Raw genomic sequence first — 21,542 nt, forward strand, 5'->3', positions numbered from 1 at the left:
CTGATAAATTGCGTGGTGGGGGAATAAAGGATTACCTTCTGTATTTTTTCATTACACTTTTCTTTTGTTACAGAATACATAAATCCATTGTGGCACAATGTAATATGTATCACCATGCTACACCTGCGGACGCTTCCGAGCGGCTGCCATGTCTGTGCAGTCAGGAATGATAAGTGAACCACCCGTGAATGTTAACGATAGTGATCATTCTGAGGTAACTCGGCTCTCCATCTTCCTTTACAGCCTCCGCGCTGCAGCCAGGGTAGCAGGGTTCATGAGAGGAAAATGAAAACAACAGTGGAGGGAAGGGGCAGGCTTGGCGCGGAATGTGCCTTCTCGAGTGTGCGGGCGCTGGCGCAGGGGCTCGGCAGCGGCGAAAACCAGCACCTTTTAAAGGAGAAAGAGGTTGTGACCCCTGCGTCCTGCATGCTCAGCCGGACTTAATGAAAGTTTCTTTGGGTCAGCCTCGCACTCCACTTGCTCCTCTCCTGCCAGACAGAACGCCTACCTTGGATCCTGTCCCAAGTCTACGGGACTTAAAATGTTTCTAGGACACCAAGGGGACTGGATCGAGGTGCTTCTTAGAATCCATGGAGGTGCAACTGTTATGTGATGTTCCCATTTAATAAATGGATATAGAGGCTTGCTACCACAATTTTCAGCTTGACTTCCAAACAGTCTGGGTTTTATGCCTCATTTCTTCATATCCAGGGTTTTTTATGGGCTTTCTAAAATGTCTATTGAAATACATCCTTTAAAGCTGCCTTTATTTAATGTTGGGCACTGGGTCTGAGACGGAGGAGAGGATGATCTCGGGGGGAAATGTGTGCAGCAGGCAGGAAGGTGCCAGCTCTGCCTCCCTTCCACACGGCACTGTGTTCCAGTCTCAGGGTGGTGACCCGTGCTGGGGATGACTCGGCCTTGGACAGACAGGCGGGTGGATGGACAGATGGATGGGTTACAAACCCACTCTTAGCTCAGAAACTGCTCCTCCCTCGTGGACAGATGGCTTCTCTTCTGCCCGTGCAGGGCATTCTAGGGGCGGGCACTGGACCAAAGCAGCTGCCCTTCCACGGCCCCCTGGGCTGCTGGTGGTGGGTTCAGGACGAGGCGCCACCTCAGGGAGCTGACTGAATGCTGCCAGGAATGCTTCAGTCAGTTCCAACTTAGGCCCTGTCAAGTCTCGTAACCACTGAAAAAAACATATGGGCATTTTAAAAAAAGATTACTCACTTGAGGAATTCAGCTCTGTCCCAGTGCAAAGCCACCTGGTTACCAGAGGCAAGTTTTTATACCTGCATTAACCTGACACAAGCATTTCTGCACTAGACATGAACCTAGAGGTGGTGGGGGACAGTGAAGAAGGAGGAGCACAGGTCTGTATCCAAGAAGCTCAGATTCTACTTAGAGGGGCTGAGCTGGAATCAGAACACAAGTTGGAAGGCAACATATTGGAGAGGAAAACACATGGGCTGGGAGTTCAATACCCTTTGGTTCAGATCCTGGCTCCATGGCTAACTGAAGTTTCATCTTAACACGTGGGAACCTCAGCTGTGTCCAGGAAATGAGGAGGCCACATGCCTAAAGAATTGTCAGAAGGATAAAACAGACAACAAGTGCAGAGCACCTGGAACTAAGGCTGGCAAACAGCAGAAGGAGCTTGCAGTGTTCTTTCTTGCGTGTTCTCCTTGTCCCAAGTTTTCACCCCAAGAGAAGAGGCCCCATTCAGCCCGTCTCCCCTAAACCCCCAGCAGACAGTGCTTATTTGGGGGGATGGATCTCAACCCTCGTAACTGATAACACAGTTTCACTACAATGTGCAATTGGCTGGGCACGGTGGCAGCACTGGGATCTCAACAGTACAGAGCTTCTGGCCCAGGCACTGAAATCCCCCGAAGCTCAGATGGGGACCCTGGGCTCCGGTTTCAAGGTTTTCCTTTTTAAGAGAATAAACTGGAGAAGTAGGTGTGTTCCACCTCAGTTTAACTCCACTTTGGATGGGGTTGGTGGAAGTCAAAAATCATGGTGACAAGGTAGAGAAATCCAGTGAGATTTATTAAGAGCATCTGGATCTGCAGACCCAGATAAGAGGTTATTAGTCAACAAATACAACAATAATAGTAGCATCTACTACTTACTGAGCATGTAGTCTGTACCGGGTGCTGTGGCAGGCCTTTCAGATGTGCATTAACTTATTCTACCCTAAAATAAACACCATTGTTATATCCATTTTGCCGAAACTGAGGCTGGAGACATTAGGGAACATACCTGAGGTCAGTCATCTATTCAAGACACTATTTTGGATTCAGAGATCAACAATATGGTCCCTAACCCAGGTATTAATAGCACAGTCCAGCAGGAGAGAAAGACAAAGAAGTAAAGAAAGAATTACAGTTCTGCGTGATCAGCACAGAGATGAAAGCAAGCTCAGAATGCTGCCAAAACACAGAGGCATTTAACCCAGCAGAATGGGGTGGGGGGCATCAGAGAAGCTTCCTAGTGGAGATATCTCAAAACGTAGTTGTTTATCTCTACATCATACTGAAAAAATGGTGGCAACACCAGAAGGCAGTGGAGCACAGCAAGTTATAGAGCAGAGCCTGCTTTGGAGTCCAAGTTCTGCCTTCCTTGGGTAAATGATATAATCTCCCGAAGTTAAAGTTTTCTCATCTACAAAAAGAGGATAATTCTCAGACTATAACATTGTTTTCAGGGCTAAATACCAGGCCGGCCAAAACATTCATTCAGGTTTTTCCATAACAGCTTACATCTAAATACTTCTAAAATAGTTAACATAATACTTGTCATAAAAAATACTTAATAAGCAATAGACAGTACAACCATCGGGCTTCCCATGTGATGCTAGTGGTAAAGAACCCACCTACCAACTCAGGAGATGTAGGAGACCTGGGTGCGATCCCTGGGACGGGAAGATCCCCTGGAGAAGCAAACGGCACCCCACTCCAGTACTCTTGCCTGGAAAATCCCATGGATGGAGGAGCCTGGAGGGCTACAGTCCATGGGGTTGCAAAGAGTTGGACGTGACTGAAGTGACTTAGGACACAAAATACCACTATCAGCCTTTCTTCATACAAAGAAGTGACATATACAATGATGAGACAGTGACAAGAGTCGACATTTACTGAATACGGACTTTGCTCATTTAATCCTCCCAGGAAAGGTGGGTGCTATCATCAGTCCCGTTTTATAATGGAGGAAACTGAGGTCCGGCGAGACTGAGACACGTGCCTGGAGCTGCACAGCTAACAAGTGGAGGAACCAGAACTTGAACCCAGGTTTGCCAGACCCCAAAGCCTGTGTCTGAAACCTCCCTATGGCCAAGGGAATTTGGGGAACTCAGGGGAAAAAGAGACTTAAGGGAACATATCTTCCAGACTGGAACCACTGACCAGTCTATGGTGAAGGTCAACTTCCACTGTAACAAATTCAGTTTTACTGTAAATGTCCCAACTCTCAGACTCAGCATGTGACCTACAAGACCCCTTTCTGAAAGCCCCTGGAGAAGGTCCTGGTTTCCTGAGCCACAGCCTCAGTTTGTGGAGGTGGGACGAGGCTGACAGGAGCAGTGCCCCCTCCTCCAGCCCTGACCGGTTCATAATCCTGATGAAGATGCAACCCTTTGGTTCCCAGCCTGCTTTGGTCCCAATTCCATGCATGTTCATTCTCGAGCACTTCAAGGTAGAAAATGAAAATATATGAGCGGGAGAAAGCCTTGTAATAACTGCAGCATGCCCGCTTTAAAGCAAGTCCTTCGGGTATATTACTTTATCCATAAAGAGAGTTTACGCTAGTGTGAATGCCACATTTTGGTTCCCCTTGCACTGACAAAAATCTTTTTTTTAAAGATCAAAGTGTATGATGTGCATATGTGATGTTTGACATTGGACAAAGTACTCTTTTTCAAAACAGACATTTTCCAAAAACATAACTCACTAGACTAATGGGCAGTGAGAAGCCAAAATGACTGCCCCTCCGCCTTCTCCTTGTGTGTCTTTGCCAGAGTCCTTGGGACTTGCCAAATCCGGTCATGCCTGCTTAGCTTGCTCGACTGATTGTGCCAGAAAAGAAAATAAGACACAGATGTATTTGAGCTCTTTGAGATGCCAGTAAGAGAGACAGCTAATGGCTTCATTTCGACCCTCCCCTTCCAGCTGGGCACAGGTGGGGGATAATGAGGTCCCTCTCCCTAATCAAACTCAATTATTTACTACTCTATATAACCGCAAAGACATTCACATTCAGTTCAGAATATAAAACACACCATGGGCTACTTCCAACCACTGCCACTGGGTATTTATAACAAACTCAAGTGGCTAACGGTTTGCCTTGGCAGGAGTTTAAGTGTGTAAAGTTTTGCAAACTGTTTCTGTTCAGATATGTCCTGCTGAAATGGGGTCCCAGGCGGGGGCCCACAACTGTCAGGTCAGTGAACTGCATAACATCTGAGAATGTATTCACCGTGCACTGCAGACAGGATCTGGAAATCAAACGCTTCGTTCTACCGCAACCTTCTGAGAAAGCATCACGTTTTTTCCAACAGCAAGACTGACATTGTATTAATAAACATTACAAGTCACTAGCCTGACATGTACATAGCAGCAGCTGACAGACTCCAACATAAGCTGAGGGGAGAACAGAGGAAATCAAAATGAGACATAGTAACTAAACATGGCCAAAGCGGGTGGATCATGAAACAAATCACATTAATGTCAGAAACGTGAGTCCCAAACTTTTAAGATTCATAGCAACTGAAGCAACAGTCTGGTATAATTTTTGGGATACCAGAGTAACTTGATGGTTATCTAAAATATGGGCTCTTATTGTAGGAACAAAGCTATCCTGGCACCATTTCAACAGACAGACATTCCAGGGAGCAAAACATACATATTTAGCTTGTCTGACCTTTAAGTTCTTAGAAGTATGTAATTAATGCTTTCCATCTTTATTACTTGCTCCAATATTCCTGTCACTTTAAACAGACACAAAGAAAAATCTTTTCTCTAGACAGTAGCTGTTGCCAAAAAGGAAATCAAGTCAGATTTACAAATACAAAATTAAACAGGCTGCATATGTTACGTTTCCATACATGAGGACAATCTGGACAATGAAAATGTTTGCTAATACAACAGAATGAAAAGAAACAACACACAGTTGGTCCTCTATGACTCAAGCAAACAATAAATAACTAGGATAATTTACAGACATATTGTCAGGCCTGATTACAAAGAATACAGGCATCTTTTTTTAAAAATTCCCTGCCCTATTTTAGCCCTGCTCCTTACCAAACTGTCTGACCTTGGGTAACTACTTGTCTCTGATCCTCAGCTTATACAGGTGAGTTGCTTATAAGGAATAAATGAGATAACAAGCTATGAAGGGCACCAAACTGAGTGTGCAAAAATGCTCATCCCTCCCCGCCCCCACCACCTCCTCTCCAGACTATCAAGGCAATATCACGTAAGAGCAGGTGAATTTTCAAACTAATGATATCTTTTCATAAAGGTCTGGTCACTTGGGGTATACTGTAAAGAAAGGATACTAAAACCACCGAGACCCTTTTTGAAAAGCCCTCATACAGAAAGAACAATGAATCTAGGGCATACCTCCTGAAAAAGCAGCTAACCTTTCTCTTTATGCAGACAAGAGAAGCCACAGCCATCTTTGGGAGCCCTCTGGGCCACATTGCCCAAGGCAGCCCAGCTTCTGGTACAAGGCCTTCCAATGCTGATCCAGTGGTCCATTTCCCAAACAGCAAAATCCTAACTGAATTCTATATGCTCTGCAGCTTTTGGTTAAAACAGCCCCTTTCCCATTTCCACCTGATATATTAAACACTGAAAGTAAAACACATATGAAAGTGTTAGCCACTCAGTCGTGTCTGACTCTTTGCGACCCCATGGACTGTATCCCACCAGGCTCCTCTGTCCATGGAATTCTCCAGGCAAGAATACTGGGGTGGGTTGCCATTCCCTTCTCCAGGGGATCTTTTCGACTCAAGGGATCAAACCCACGTCTCCTGCATTACAGGCAGATTCTTTACCAACTGAGCCATCAGAGAAGCCCAAGTAAAACACATATATAGGCAGGGCAATTTAATTAATTGACTTCTGATTTAGGAGAATTCTGTTTTATTGTTTTTGATTTTTCTTCCCTTAAAGCTCTTCTTCCCCACCCAGAGTAGGATGCCAGTGTGAAATAATAATGTCAACAGAGGTAATGCAATGACACCACACACATTGCTTTTGTCATCGCCATTTTTTAAACTCAATTCAGTGTCACAAATTCTGATGGAATTAGCTGGGGGCTAACTGTGCTTCCCTGGTGGCTCAGGTGGTAAAGAATCTGCCTGAAATGTAGGAGATCCAGGTTTGATACCTGGGTCAGGAAGATCCCCAGGACAAGGGAATGGCAATCCATTCCGGTATTCTTGCCTGGAGAATCCCATGAACAGAGGAGCCTGGTGAGCTACAGTCCATGGGGTCACAAAGAGTCGGACACAATTGAGCAACTGACACTTTGACTTTTGGGGGATGGGAAGAGATGGACAACGAGAGTTCCTCTCCTGTCTACTCCTCGTCTGACCTGTCCAACGAACGGCCTAGCAGGCCTTGGCTTGGTCATTGCTGGTAAGGAGCACTTCTTTGGATGTTGAAAATCAGCTGAGATCTAGCCCTCAACTAGTATTAGGGGTTACCTCACCCAGCTCTCTGTCCCTCACTTCTCCCTTCCCATACTCCTGACAGTCAACTTTAGTGCTTAGGCTCAGAGAAGCTAGCTGTCAGCAAGTTAGGGACTCCTTTTATATATATATTGGCTCTGTCCAAAATCAATCAAGAACAATGGATACCTTAGAAATCCGCTTGCTGATCTGGTAAAGGAGGCAGTGTTCACTAACAGGCTCCTAATTTGTACTTCGTTAAGAGTAATCCATTCTCCTTCCCCTAATGACAACTCTATTTCCAGGGGCTTCCTGGGGCCCAAGGGCCTGGGAGGAAAAGACCAGTATAGCCTCAATTCAGAAAGAACACCCACCTCCACATTCTTTTTCACAGAACGCTTTTCCAATTAGGGATTCGTTTAAGTTAACTAGCTCCTCTTTTTAAATGTAAATCATTATATAATATAATAAGTAATTATCCTTGCATGACGGAACAAGGAGAAATTTGAAACTTTCTTTTATATGAAGAAACATGTTTTCTAATTTTTCTATACTGGACATGAATTAATTGTGTAATAAAAAATAACCCAAAGAAAAGTGACACCCCATACCCACCTTAGGGTGAATTATTCAGACTCACAAATCTCTGACAAAAATAACAAATCATAACCATGTAGTACTTCTTACATACCAGGGCCTGAGCTAATTTTCTGACAGCAGTATTTCCTACCCAAGGTTCAAGGGCCCCCAAGGTCAACAGATGCATTCACAGGCTCTCTTGAGTTTCAGAATTTAAAAATTGTGCTTTTAGTTCAACGAAAATCATGTATGTATGATTTTCACTGAAAAGCAAAAAGTTATACAGATAGATGTACATAGTGATTTAAACAGCAATATAGAGAAAAAGACACAGTCCACTTCCAGTTTTCCAGGTTTCCCATTCTCCATCCAGCTGGGGGAGCCTTGAGTCATTGCTTGGACGAGAAATACCTGGAAGAGCCCCTTAACCTTCATCAGACAGAGGTGAACAAGAAATAAGGGAATGTTCCTGACCCAGGGATTGAACTCACGTCTCCATTGGCAGGCAGGTTCTTTACCACTAGTACCACCTGGGAAGCCAAAACATACGTGGCCAGAGTCAACCAATCAAGCCCACGTCCACTCATTTACGTATTTGTCTATGGTTACCTTCTGGAGAAGGCAATGGCACCCCACTCCAGTACTCTTGCCTGGAAAATCCCATGGACAGAGGAGCCTGGTGGGCTGCAGTCCATGGGGTCGCTAAGAGTCAGACACGACTGAGCGACTTCACTTTCACTTTTCACTTTCATGCATTGGAGAAGGAAATGGCAACCCACTCCAGTGTTCTTGCCTGGAGAATCCCAGGGACAGGGGAGCCTGGTGGGCTGCCGTCTATGGGGTTGCACAGAGTCGGACACGACTGAAGTGCTTTAGCAGCATGGTTACCTTCACACTACTACAGCAGAACTGAGTTACAGAGACTGTGTGGCCTGCAAGCCTAAAATATTTACCATCTCATCCTTTAGTTTGCCAACATGTGGGATAAGCTGGTAAGATCTGGGAGACTGTATGTTCCAGCTGCTAGTTATTTAACATCAATAATAGAGGCAGAAAGGCTAAATGGCAGTGCAAGCCGCACGTAAAAACTTAGAATAGAGAAAGTGATGGGAGAAGTGTACACAAGGCTCTTTATGGGCCAGACTTGCTGATCTCTGAAGAACTCATGTTTTGTGTGTACAAGTCCCACTGTGCACAGGATCAGTCAGGCAGAGAGCCCATCTACAGAAACACTAATTAACAACAGCAGAAAGTACGGTGACGCATCACCCTGGTTCACCCAGGATGGAGTGGGGAGCTCTTGGACTTAGGACTTCTCATTTTAAAACACGGAAAGTCAGCTCTTTGGTGGTTAGGATTTCAGGCTTTCACTACCATGGCCCAGGTTCAATCCCTGGTTGGGGAACCAAGGTCTGACAAGATACATGGCATGGCCGAAATAAATAAATAAAATATAACAGGGGAGTCCTGAGCAGGACTGGCATAAGCTGGGTATCCTAGCAGAAATGTTCTTTATTCTTCCATTAAAAAGCATTTAAAATTGGGGAGGTGTGCACTGTAAGTCAAATGACCCATTAAAATAATGGACTAATACCTAAAAATACATTCATTGCTTAAAAGGACAAATAATAATATGATAATCTGATGTTTCTTATGAAAATCAAAAATTCAAGTTGACAAGTAAAACATTTAACACCCGTTAAACCCAACATCAATGGTTTAATTTCAACAAAACATCATCTGTTGCATTAATGTTGTTAATTTGTATTTTATTAATGCTATAGTTTTATTTGCATTTAATTTATAATTTTGTTTCAGTTGCATAAAGATATGGAATTTGTAGCTAGCATTTTATATCTGTATGTGTTTAAGTAACATTATAATAAAACAACTTTGGGCAAACACTGAAGTTTCAGGAGGATTAATTTTCCTTTTTAAAGCACTTGTTTTAGAAAGGACTTTCAGATCAAAAGACTACTATGATCATATGTTAGTATTTATGTAGCAAAAATTGTATGCTAATGAGAATAATGCTTCTGGTGACTTATTAATAAACAACAGAATTCCAAGCAGAAGCTATGCTATTGAAATTCCACTACATACATCTTAAAAAAAAAATTCCTAATGACATCTTAGGGCTTCTCAGGGGGCGCTAGTGGTAAAGAAGTCTCTTGCCAATGCAGGAGACACAAGAGATGTGGGTTTCATTCCTGGGTCGAAAAGATCCCCTAGAGCAGGAAATGGCAGGCAACTCGCTCCAGTGTTCTTGCCTGGGAAATTCCATGGACAGAGGAGCCTGGCAGGCTATAGTCCATGGGGCTGCAAAGAGTTGGACGCGACTGAGCATGCACACATCACATTTTGTGATGGTAAGACTGAAAAGATGGTTTTATGAATTTTATTGGTAGCACTGTAATGGATACATCTTCAGAAGGCTATGTATGTCAATGCAAAGTGAGAATCTGAAGATGTTTTTTACCTTGACCAATAATCCTACTCAGAGGGAATTTTCCTAAGGAAGTTATTCAACAGAAACAAAAAGGATATAGGTATGGACTATCTTTAAAGAGTCCCTTATTAAAACCAAATCAAGGAAATAATCTAAACACCCTGTGACAGGCATCTGGTTCATCTCATACATTTTTCTGTTGTATTGCTCATCATATTTGAATGGTTTGTTTGACAACTGTCACCCTATTAGACAGAAAGCTCCATGAGAATAAGGGGCTGTCTCTCTGACTTTTTTTTCCTGCAAAATCAAAGTACTACATTATTAAATGAGTTATTTTATACAATATGAACATCAATATAATGACAATTGTAAAAAAATTTTTTTTATAACAAGGATAGACTGATTTTCAGATTTTCAAACCACAGTCAACTGTACATTTACACAGAATTGCCTTTGCATGAAGCCCAAAAAGGAACAGCGTAAAAATGAGTGTTTCTGTAGCCCCTTAATTTTTGCTGATCAACAGTTTGTTAGAAAAGTAGCTGCAGGTTTTTACCAAAGGTCTGAGACATTACATAATAAATGTAGATTACAGGAATTAAGAATGGATATCAAAATATTTGGAATATAATATTAAGTAAAAATGACACAATATGTATGCTAGAACCCAAAGTATAATATATATACACATGGAAATGATTATACAAAAATGAAAATAATTATACAGGGATGGAGGAATCATTGGATAAGTTTTAAACTACTTTAAATATTCTTTAAAGTTGTTGTTTTAGTGCCTCCAAAATGTAAAAAGAAGGAAAAATCTTTGCTATGTACACCAAACATGACTTCATGGTACGGATGAAATGACCATGAGGAGTTATCCCCGGCTCACTCCCAGGCACTCAGGTTTCTTTCTTTGCTCAAGGGTAGAAACATCCAAAATACTCGTATATCCTAGGTAGCATAATCCTATTTTTAGTAAAAAATCTGAAACAAAGGCAATATGCTTTTAAAAGACAGAGGAAAGCCTTCTAAAGGGATCCCTCTTCTTGACAGTGCATTTGCTGGTTACTAACAGCAGGGGGTGCCAAAGGGACCGCTATTGTCCCCAGGAGATGACCAGGACCGGCAGTGTCACGGCCTCCGTTAGAAAAGCTTAAACTGAGAAGACACTGCAGGTTTTCCCCTAACAACCAGGACATATGTATGAGACTCAGGTGCTCTATAGACATGAGTGGGCAAAAACCACATTTTTATTTTAACTGACTTCTGATATTTAGCATTTCCTGGAATTATGAAGGTGGTCAACAAATCACAGTCCTATGAGCAGCACTGGTGACTCTGTCATGAACGGAAACCACAGACAGCGTCATTACAGCTGTGGCAGATGTCTCAAGTACCATTTACACCTATTACTACCTTGAAACGAAAGGCCTCAGGAGTTACCGTTAGACCTGCCTCTGGTTCTTGTCATTTAATGTATTGATAAAGCCAGTACATATAAGTATATCACAAATTTGTTTAATAATTTGATAACTATTTAAATATAATTCTTGAGGATTTTCTTGTCCTCTGTGAATATTATTCTCTGCATTTACAAACACTTTTCTGAGAAGAGCTTCTGTAGGCTTTAGCAGACTACCAAAGGCACAGATAAGGTTAAGAACCTCTGCTCAGACTAAAGGAGAGCAACTAAGAAGAAAATCAAATTTGATTTGAACAAAATTGGAGAGAAAAAGAAATATTTTAAATCACAAAAGAGAAGTGACCGCAACACACATTTTCAGTTTGGATTCCTTGACAACAAAGAGGAAAACGTCAAATTTTTCCTTCATAGGGTCCAAAGGGCCCCAATATTTCCAGGGGCTTTTGTACATAGACACAACTTTTGAGACAGACTTAATACAATTTACCCCAGGTGCAGTGGATTGGAATACAATTTAAATATTGTCCCCATCTCTCTGGAAGTCATCATTTCATGTTGACTCTCCAGATACCAAATATCATTCATTTGATAAGAAAACCAAAATCAAATCCAAAACCCTAAAAGGTAGAGGTAAGATACTGAGATAAGTAACAGCGTCAATACTCACATTCGAACAAAGAGCGACTCTTTGGATGTCAGACCAGGAGATGAATACTTTTCAACCAGGGCCAAAGTACTGAAGCCAAACTTATGAATGGGCTCGTTGGAATCCAGTGGGGGAAAGTCTGTGTCAACCTCCCCGTCATCCTCGGCAATATGCAGGCAGTAGGCACTGACATTGTCACTGTAGGGAAAATCAAAAAGGTAAGTGAACACCAAGATACGGGAGGGATGCTGAGACCAGAGGTATGGAGGACGGCAAGCCAACCGGGACACTGTTGCTCCTCACCCCGAAGCCTGGATACAGTGGCATCTCCCAAACCCTGCTTCCTCTGATAAAGAGAAAACACATACACGGCAGTGCAAAGGAGGAGAGACACGGTGTGAAGTGAGAATGTTAATACTGCTCTATTCTTCCAATGAATATTTAAGGAGCATCTGTTATATATAAGACATGGGACTTAATGCCTGAGATCAAAGATGAGATTGAGTATAGACCCTCAAAGGAAGTTTAGTGAATAGCAGCAGGGGAAAGGAAGTACTACATTAACTATAAGTGTAAATAAAATAAATATCATAAAAGAGAGACAAACAAAACTATAAAGGAGGAAAGATTATTTGAAGGGAGTCAGAGGCCCCTGATTTATGTTCAGGATTAAGAAAATATCTGTGCTCAGAAGAAGTGCTCAGGGTAACCAAGACAGTCTTTACAGTTCTCCTTTTTCTGAAGAATATCAGGCTCTCTTGATAGATCTGATTCTAAACACCAAGGACACTTAACACAGTAAAAGCAAATGACCCAATTTATCCTGATGTAGATAACTAAGCTTCTCAACTATCAACACTTTTGGACTTGTCTCACTTCCCTAGAATGTCCAGTCAGTACTCCCAGACTCCAGCTCTGCCCAGTTTAGAACTGACACTCCTTCTCCTTTGAGGAAAATAAAAAGTCAATTCGCTGAAAAAGAGTGGGAAACTGCACCAACATAAAGAAAATTTAACACTGAAATAACTAAAACACTTGAAGATACCCTGCACCAAAGTTCAATCATGAAACTGCACATCTGCTAGCACTGAGAATTTGAACCTAATAGTTCACAAGGAGGTAGGAGCCTAAATTCTATGGCTTAAATTTGGAGTTTAAATGATATGATTGATGCTTAAATTAATTAATTGCAAAGTGTATGCTAATTGTTTAATTGGTTGCTTGATCTATATAGATCATTTTTTGAATTAAATGAGTTGATTTACAAAGTTTATTGATTGGATGTGACAATGAATTATTTCACTGACTACCTGATTTGCAATTTTCCCTATTAATGCACAAATCTTTAGCTGCAACTCTGCTTATTGAGAGAGAGCCTACTTCAGGTGATCTATACTCAGTCTGTCATGACTGAGAGATATTTATTATATAAAACAGGTAATAAGGACAGATTAAAATTAATGGGAACTGTAAATTTACTAAATGGATGGATAACAAGAAAGTAATCTGGTTATGTTTGTCACTATAAATTTCATGTGTTTGCAATGCTGTTAAAATTTTTTAAAATTCATCTCTGAATGGTATGGGAAACTTACCAATCTTTGCAAAAGGTCACCAACTTCAACACAAAATACTTGCAGACGCAGAAAAAAGCCCTTCGGATGAGGAAAATATCACAGGGTAATAGCTAAGGGCTTTGTGTCGAAAGAGACTTGAGTTCAAACTGAAGCTGCATTGCTCATGGGCTATGTGAGTTCAGGGAATAAGCTTCATCTCCTTCACATTCCACTTCTACAAAAACGGTACAATTAACCAGAGGTGGCTGTGAAGTTTCCATGAGATGATATATGTAGTGCCTAGCATATAACAGAGGTAGAAAAATAAATGGTAGTAATGATAATAAAGTCTGATGGAAAATAACTTCAACAGTAGGTCAACCCTGAAGACAAATCGTGGATGCATATTGGAGCAACAAAGCAGCAGTGAAACCGGGCGACATGCTCTATGTGCCAACTGGAGTGACTGTGTCTGCTGTGCTCTAGCCTTGGGGCCCACTGAGCCTCGGGGAGTTTATGAACAGGGAAGACACTGATGAAGCAAGCGATGGACAGCACAGATTATTTACTGCTGTGTAAATCATCCTGAGGAATGTCTGTGAGTCCCTAGCACCACAGAGGTTTCAAGGGCAAATAATAAGTCTATTGATCAAAGCGGAAAGCCAAACATTGGTATCAGAAGAATTCTGCTTTGATTGTCATGGGACGCCCCCAAATCCCCTCAAAACAAACTCGGCAAATGTCACAGGCTAAGCTCTGAAAGCCAAAAGACTCACTGCGCCAAGTGCTCTTCTCCCCCAGTTCTTGAATATAAAGTGTGATATCACGTATTCATTCAAAAAGCAACTGAAATGCCTAGGCTATGCTATAGTCTGTCCTGAGCACTGGGAACACAGCAAAGAAAAGAACGAATGGTTCACCCAGTTTTACAAATTAATGGAAGTCTTCTCTGGGTCATCAAAGTTTAGCAGTAAACAGGGCTCCCCTACCAAACCCGTAATTGAACATATAAGGGGGGAACTGACTAAAATTCCATATGCTAGGCATGGGTATTGGTTTCTCTGTGCCTGTATACAGGAATCATGAATAAAAGAAGCTACTGTGGTATTCTGACTTCTAAAACTGCTTTAGGACTCCAAATTAGTACTGGTAAAGAGCCACTGGTATCATTGGCTACATTCACTGAGTACTATGTGCCAGACACTGTGCAAAGTGCTTTAGAAACATGAGCTCACTCCGTCTTCCCACCAACTGTGTGAGTTATTATTACTATTTTACAGATTAAAAAACTGAGGCTCAGTGAGGTTAAATAGTTTGTTCAAGATTAAACAGCAGGTAAGAAACAAAGCTGAGATTCAAACTTAGGCAGTCAAGAGCCCTCACTCTTCACTCCCATCTACCCCTCTGCCAGCGCCATGGTGTGTCAAGATTTCCCAAGGTCCTTGTTCCGACAAACTTACAGAAATGCTACACACACTAAAAAGGAAAAGGAAACCACGACACGTATTTATAAAACATTAGAAGCTTAGAGAGATTTATTTCAACCTCCTCGCTTTTACAAATAAGAAACAGATGCCTATTTCAAAGAAGAATAAGGTGCCATGATCACCTAATTAAATGGTGGCAAAATCGGTTTCCAGAGAACTCATGTCTCCTTACTTCTCTTTCATTACACTTTGATCACTTCAGAATTTAGTGGCATTTTGAAGTGGGGAGAGAAAAAGAGAGGCAGCTTTAGGTCCCTGACTCAGAAATATGCCAACTATAGATATCTAGAGCTTCCAAGACGATGAAAATGGCGCACCTCTTCATGACAGTTTGGTGGAAGGAAGAGGGGTTTTCCAGTCAGATCCGGTTTTCATGTTAACACAAACAAGAATGAGCTATGTGGCCAAATCTGTCTGAGTTCCATTTTCTTACTCATAACAGGCTTTCTTTGATTTCCTTAGGAGAATCATTTGGATCTCAAGTTATTCTCACCTGAGTTCTTACAGAATTTGGCTGTTACTTCTGCATATAACTTACCATACTGCTCTTTTTCTTATTTATACATCTATGTTCTCCTCAAGAGCAAGGATTCTACTGTCTCTGCATTCTCACTTAAGAGTAAAATGACTGGCATTTATAAGGTACTTAACAAATATTTGTTAAATGAATGAATATATGAATGTGTAGACTGAATCACTCTACCCATGAAAAAAACATAGTGGGTATTATTAATGATGTGTGTGTTAATGAGAAGAGGAGAAGTAATAGGCTTTCTTTTTCTTGCTGGTCACACTGATATCTGTTAGCCAAATGGGGTTTTCAAGGCAATGTACATGTGTAGAGATTGCAATTCAAGACAAGGAAGAAGGCCCAGGAGAAAGAGAAAACAAAAGACGCATTCTTACAGTTAATCAAGATGTGAGTACCGGCATCTCAGTTTTTTTATGGAGAAAAAAAAACCACAATAAGAAATTATTACAACTATATAAAAATGTTCAATTACATACATATAAAAAGACTAGAAGAAAAGGGACCAAAATGTTTATAAAGATTATGTTAACATTCAAGCAATGAGCACTTTTTTCTAACTTTCTATATTTTCCAAATGTCCCACAATATATATGTATAACTTTCAGTTTCCTTTCTTTATAAAATCCATGGAATTCTCCAGGCCAGAATACTGGAGTGGGTAGCCTTTCCCTTTTCCAGGGGATCTTCCCAACCCAGGAATCGAACCGAGGTCTCCTGCATTGCAGGCAGATTCTTTACCAGCTGAGCCACAAGGGAAGCCCTTCTTCATAAAATACTTAACTACATTTTTGATAAGGGTAACACATTCTTACTGTGGACAATTTAGAAATATGGAACAAGACAAAGAAGGCTGGGCAATCCTCTCACTTCACTACAAAGAGAAAATCATTCGTCCTAGAGACTCTGAGCATAGCCAGCCTGATTCACACATGTGGTCATTTACTCTACCAGGTTTTGGAATTAAGGAGGAAATAACCACAACAACTGCAACAGGGCCTGATAAGGATTAAATGACATAATTAACTGCACAGTGCCTGGCATGGAGAAAGATTCTCATTTTGCCAAAATTTCTTCTACCACATTTAAGTTTCTGATTACACAGAAGATGAACTAACTATCTATCAAGAGTCTTATGTCTCCCTCCCTACCAGAGGGAGAAGAATGGTCAAAATACTCACAAACAAGTATAGGACAACTGGATCTACAAGAAGAGGCTTAATTTTAAGAGCTGGGTTGGCATGGATAGAGCAGGTCCTTTGAAGTACCATTGAGTTTGAAAGAGGAATCAAAGTTTAAATAATGAACGGATGTAAAATGGAGCCTGCTGTCAAAGAGAGATCCTTTGGGGGGAAATATTTATCTCCAAAGCTTTAATGAGTACAATTAAATGAATTTTGCTTATTCATATCTTATCAAATAAAGCTAAATTTTTCAGTACAAAATTTTATCTCACTGAATTGGTGACCGACATTCACTTTATGTTCAAACGGCAGTATGGCTTTTATGAAGAGACAGAAGCCGTAAGCCCATAAATAGATGGCATTTAGTTCATAAATGAAAATTCAGGAGCATTCCAGGGAGCACCACAGATTTCTACCAAATGTAGAAATTCATTTCTTATCTTCAGAAAATGCAAAACACACTAAAGTATGATCATGAGACAGACTAATGTTTGCTCTTTTCAAATGAAAAATGAAATAATGCATGTTTCTGAAATGTCCAGAATGCTCAATACTTGAGCTTTGCTGTTCAGTTTGGTGAGAATCAATATTAAGAGTATGTCAGGCATTAGCAAGAGAGAAAAAGATTCCGACGGTTGCAGCTCAGAAGTTCATCTCTTTGAAGTCAGAGGTTCAGCTCTTTGAAGTCAGAGTTAAAGATTTTTAAGACTCCCAAGATTTCCTTTTCTCCAAAACACGTCCCCCATAAATGGAAAGTAAAACTGATAAATAACATCATAAGACTTGTCAAACCACAGCAACCTCAGACAGGAATAGTTAAATCTAAATTCCCTGGTAAAGTTCTAGGGAGAAAATACCCACTAATTTTTAAGCAGAAGCAAGACCTTCATATAGTTCTGTCTGGGCTCCCTCTGGGTCACTTTCTATTGATGTATCTTCGAGTCCCCTGACCACTACACACTTCCTCCTGCCACAGCATCACTGCCAAACTGTTCCATCCGCCAAATGCCTTGGGCCTCACTTTCTGAGGGAACTCCCCCACTTCCCCCGCACCCCTGGTTCCCAGGTGATGCTCTCACAGTGGCATTCCTTCCCGGCAGAGCACTTAAGTCAGCTTCTAAGCAAACATAATTCGGTTTAATTATTTGAATTATGTGCCCATTTCCTTCACTAGCTTGTGGAATTCATGGAAGAGAAACCGTATCTTATTCAACTCACCACTGTACACCCAGCAAAATGCGTGGTATATAGCAAACACTCAATAAATATTTACTGAATGCATGAATGAATACAAATGATAAGTGAAATGAGCCAGTTACAAAGTGCTATTACACTTGATAATTTCTTCTTCCCCACCAAACTGTAAATTTTTTGAGTGCAGCAATTGCATTTCTCTTGTTCTCCATTTTATCCTTGATACCCAGGGTCTGGAACTCCATAAATATTTGCCGAATGAAGAAATGATGAGGGACTTAAGTCTTTGAGATTAAGCAGGGTATCAACAGAAGAGTGAGAAAGACGTTTCTAAGGAAATGGTAGAAGCAGAAGCTGTATGTCAAGAAGCTGCCAGTTAAAGAATGTGATGTGTTAGAACATGTGGGAGCATAGCTGGGGGTCAAAATGGGAAGGGCACATCAGGCTGTTATTATTTAGGTAAAGGGTTCTCTGTGATGACTCTAAGGAGTATAAATTAGAAGCAGCAATCAAGAAATGGGAGAAGAGTACATACACCATGGTGGAGATGCAGACAGAAAAAAAAGAAAGCGGCAAGGGATAGGGAGTATAAAGAATTCAAACTGCAAAGTTGTCAGAAAACATACAATATAAAGTCAACCGTCCCTAGATACTTTGATAAGCCCATGAGGGCATCAGTGTTTCACAGTATGGTACAATTACATGAGCTATCAGAAAAGGGCTAAAATATGCTATTACTGCTGAATTAACACTAGTATTGGTTGCAATACTAGCTGCTGGAGTTACAGTATTTAGCGACAACAGAAACAAACATTTATGGAGCAGTTGCCATGTATTTTCTCATTTTAATTTTATAACTACCCGGATAGGAAGTTCCTATCCTGGTTTTACACATAGGAAAACACAGGCTGAAGTAATTCATCCAAGATCACCCTGATGGTCAGTGCCAGAATGCAAACCCAGACAATGGCTTTGAATCCCATACCCTTGACCACTACGTTACATACTGATTAAGAAGGCAGATGAAAATGTTACTACAGGTTAGGGAGTGTCTATTAAAAATTACAAAAATAAAGAAACATCAATACTGAATGAGATAAACCTCAGCTATCTACAAGGTCCACCAAGTTTCCTAGGGACTCTAGGTAGCTGAGCTTACATGAGAATAAACTGAATCCACAGTAAACTCCGTTGTGTGGCTGTATCATGTGTTGCTATATTCTACAGCTGCACTTTCCAAACTTGTGGTTACTGAGCCCTTATAACGCGTGTGTGTGCGTGTACTCAGTTGTGTCAAACTCTTTGCGACCCCGCAGACTGTAGCCTGCCAGATTCCTCAGTGCACGGAATTTTCCAGGCAAGAATACTGGAGTGGACTGCCATTTCCTCCCCCAGGGGAATCTTCCTGACCCATGGATCAAACCCACCTCTCTTGAGCTTCCTGCATTGGCAGTCAGGATTCTTTACCTCTGAGTCACCGGGGAAGCCTCTTGGAAATGTGGCTAATCTGAACTGAGATGTGCTGTAAATAGCATATAAACACTAGATATTGAAAACATGATCCAAAAAATAACAAAAACATCTCATTAATAATTTTTATATCAATTACATATTGAAATGATAATACTTCCTATAAAGGGTTAAACTATATTATGAAAATTAATTTCACTTCTTGGAAACGTTTTAAATATGTGATTACTAGAAAATTAAAATTGTAAATGTGGCTTACATTTGGAGCTTGTATTATACATTCGTTTCAGCTTTATTAAAATATAATTGACATGCAACATGTTTTTCCTGTGGTCATGTATGGATGTGAGAGCTGGACTATGAAGACAGCTGAGTGCCGAAGAATTGATGCTTTTGAAGTGTGGTGTTGGAGAAGACTCTTGAGAGTCCCTTGGACTGCAAGGAGATCCAACCAGTCCATTCTGAAGGACATCAGCCCTGGGATTTCTTTGGAAGGAATAATGCTAAAGCTGAAACTCCAGTACTTTGGCCACCTCATGCGAAGAGTTGACTCACTGGAAAAGACCCTGATGCTGGGAGAGATAGGGGGCAGGAAGAGAAGGGGATGACAGAGGATGAGATGGCTGGATGGCATCACCGACTCAATGGACATGAGTTTGGGTAAACTCTGGGAGTTGGTGATGGACAGGGAGGTGTGCTGCGATTCATGGGGTTGGAAAGAGTCGGACACGACTGAATGACTGAACTGAACTGAAGTGAACTGAAGGTGTTGCTTTGACATCCTCACATATTACCAAATGATTACTACCAAGTAGCATTAGCTAGTACCTCCATCATGGGCAGAACATTTGGGACTCTTAAAGACTTCTCAGAAAGACTGACTCCAGAAAGAATGAAGATGAAAGAATGAAAAATGAAATAACTCCAGAAAGAAGGAAGAGACAGAGTCAAGGCGAAAACAACACCCAGTTGTGACTGGCGATGGAAATAAAGTCTGATGCTGTAAAGAACAATATTGCACAGGAACCTAAATGTTAGGTCCATGAATCAAGGTAAACAGGAAGTGGTCAAACAGGAGATGACAAGAGTGAACACTGACATTTTAGGAATCTAAAATGGACCGGAATGGGTGAATTTAACTCAGATGACCATTATATCTACTATTGCGGGCAAGAATCCCTTAGAAGAAATGGAATAGCTCTCATAGTCAACAAGAGAGACCAGAATGCAGTACTTGGGTGCAATCTCAAAAATGACAGAATGATCTCTGTTCGTTTACAAGGCAAACCATTCAATATCACAGTAATTCAAGTCTATGCCCCAACCACTAATGCCAAAGAAGCTGAATTTGGATGGTTCTATGATGACCTACAAGACCTTCTAGAACTAACACCAAAAAAAGATGTCCTTTTCATCATAGGAGACTGGAATGCAGAAGTAGGAAGTCAAGAGATACCTGGAGTAACAGGCAAGTTTGGCCTTGGAGTACAAATGAAGCAGGGCAAAGGCTCAGAGAGTTTTGCCAAAAGAAAACGCTGGTCATAGCAAATGCTCTCTTCCAACAACAGAAGAGATGACTCTACACATGGATATCACTAGATGGTCAATACCAAAATCACATTGATCATATTCTTTGCAGTTGAAGATGGAGAAGCTCTATACAGTCAGCAGAAACAAGATCGGGAGCACACTGTGGCTCAGATCATGAACTCCTTATTGCTAAATTCAGACAAATTGAAGAAAGTACGGAAAACCACTAGACCATCCAGGTATGACATAAATCAAATCCCTTATGATTATGCAGTAGAAGTAACAAATAGATTCAAGGGATTAGATCTGATAGACTGCCTGAAGAACTATGGACAGAGGTTCATGACACTGTACAAGAGGCAGGGATCAAGACCTTCTCCAAGATAAAGAAACGCAGAAAGGCAAAATAGTTGTCTGAGGAGGCCTTACAAATAGCTGAGAAAAGAAGAGAAGCAAAAGGCAAAGGAGAAAAGGAAAGATATACCCATCTGAATGCAGAGGTCAAAAGAATAGCGAGAAGAGATAAAAAAGACTTCCTCAGTGATCAATACAAAGAAATAGAGGAAAACAATAGAATGGGAAAGACCAGAGATCTCTTCAAGAAAATCAGAGATACCAAGGGAACATTTCATGCAAATATGGACATGATAAAGGACAGAAATGGTATGGACCTAACAGAAGCAGAAGATATTAAGAAGAGGTGGCAAGAATACACAGAACTGTACAAAAAAGATCTTCACGACCCAGATAATCACGATGGTGTGATCACTCACCTAGAGTGATCCTGGAATGTGAAGTCAAGTGGCTCTT

The 21,542-nt window shown here is 41.2% G+C and overlaps 1 protein-coding gene across 17 annotated transcripts in view; it reads right to left on the minus strand.

Annotated features, from left to right (window-relative positions):
* The window catches only part of MAPKAP1 (mitogen-activated protein kinase associated protein 1), a 234,120-nt gene that overhangs the window by 96,919 nt on the left and 115,659 nt on the right, over positions 1 to 21,542 (minus strand). For all 17 annotated transcript variants that reach the window (XM_010844073.1, XM_010844067.1, XM_010844071.1 and 14 more), the window contains one exon: positions 11,804 to 11,980. In XM_010844073.1, the coding sequence (XP_010842375.1) occupies positions 11,804 to 11,980 (177 nt within the window). The remainder of the gene's footprint in view (positions 1 to 11,803; positions 11,981 to 21,542) is intronic.

This window comes from Bison bison, unplaced genomic scaffold (genome assembly GCF_000754665.1).
Source record: "Bison bison bison isolate TAMUID 2011002044 unplaced genomic scaffold, Bison_UMD1.0 scf7180017864193, whole genome shotgun sequence".
Classification (NCBI taxonomy): Eukaryota; Metazoa; Chordata; class Mammalia; order Artiodactyla; family Bovidae; genus Bison; species Bison bison.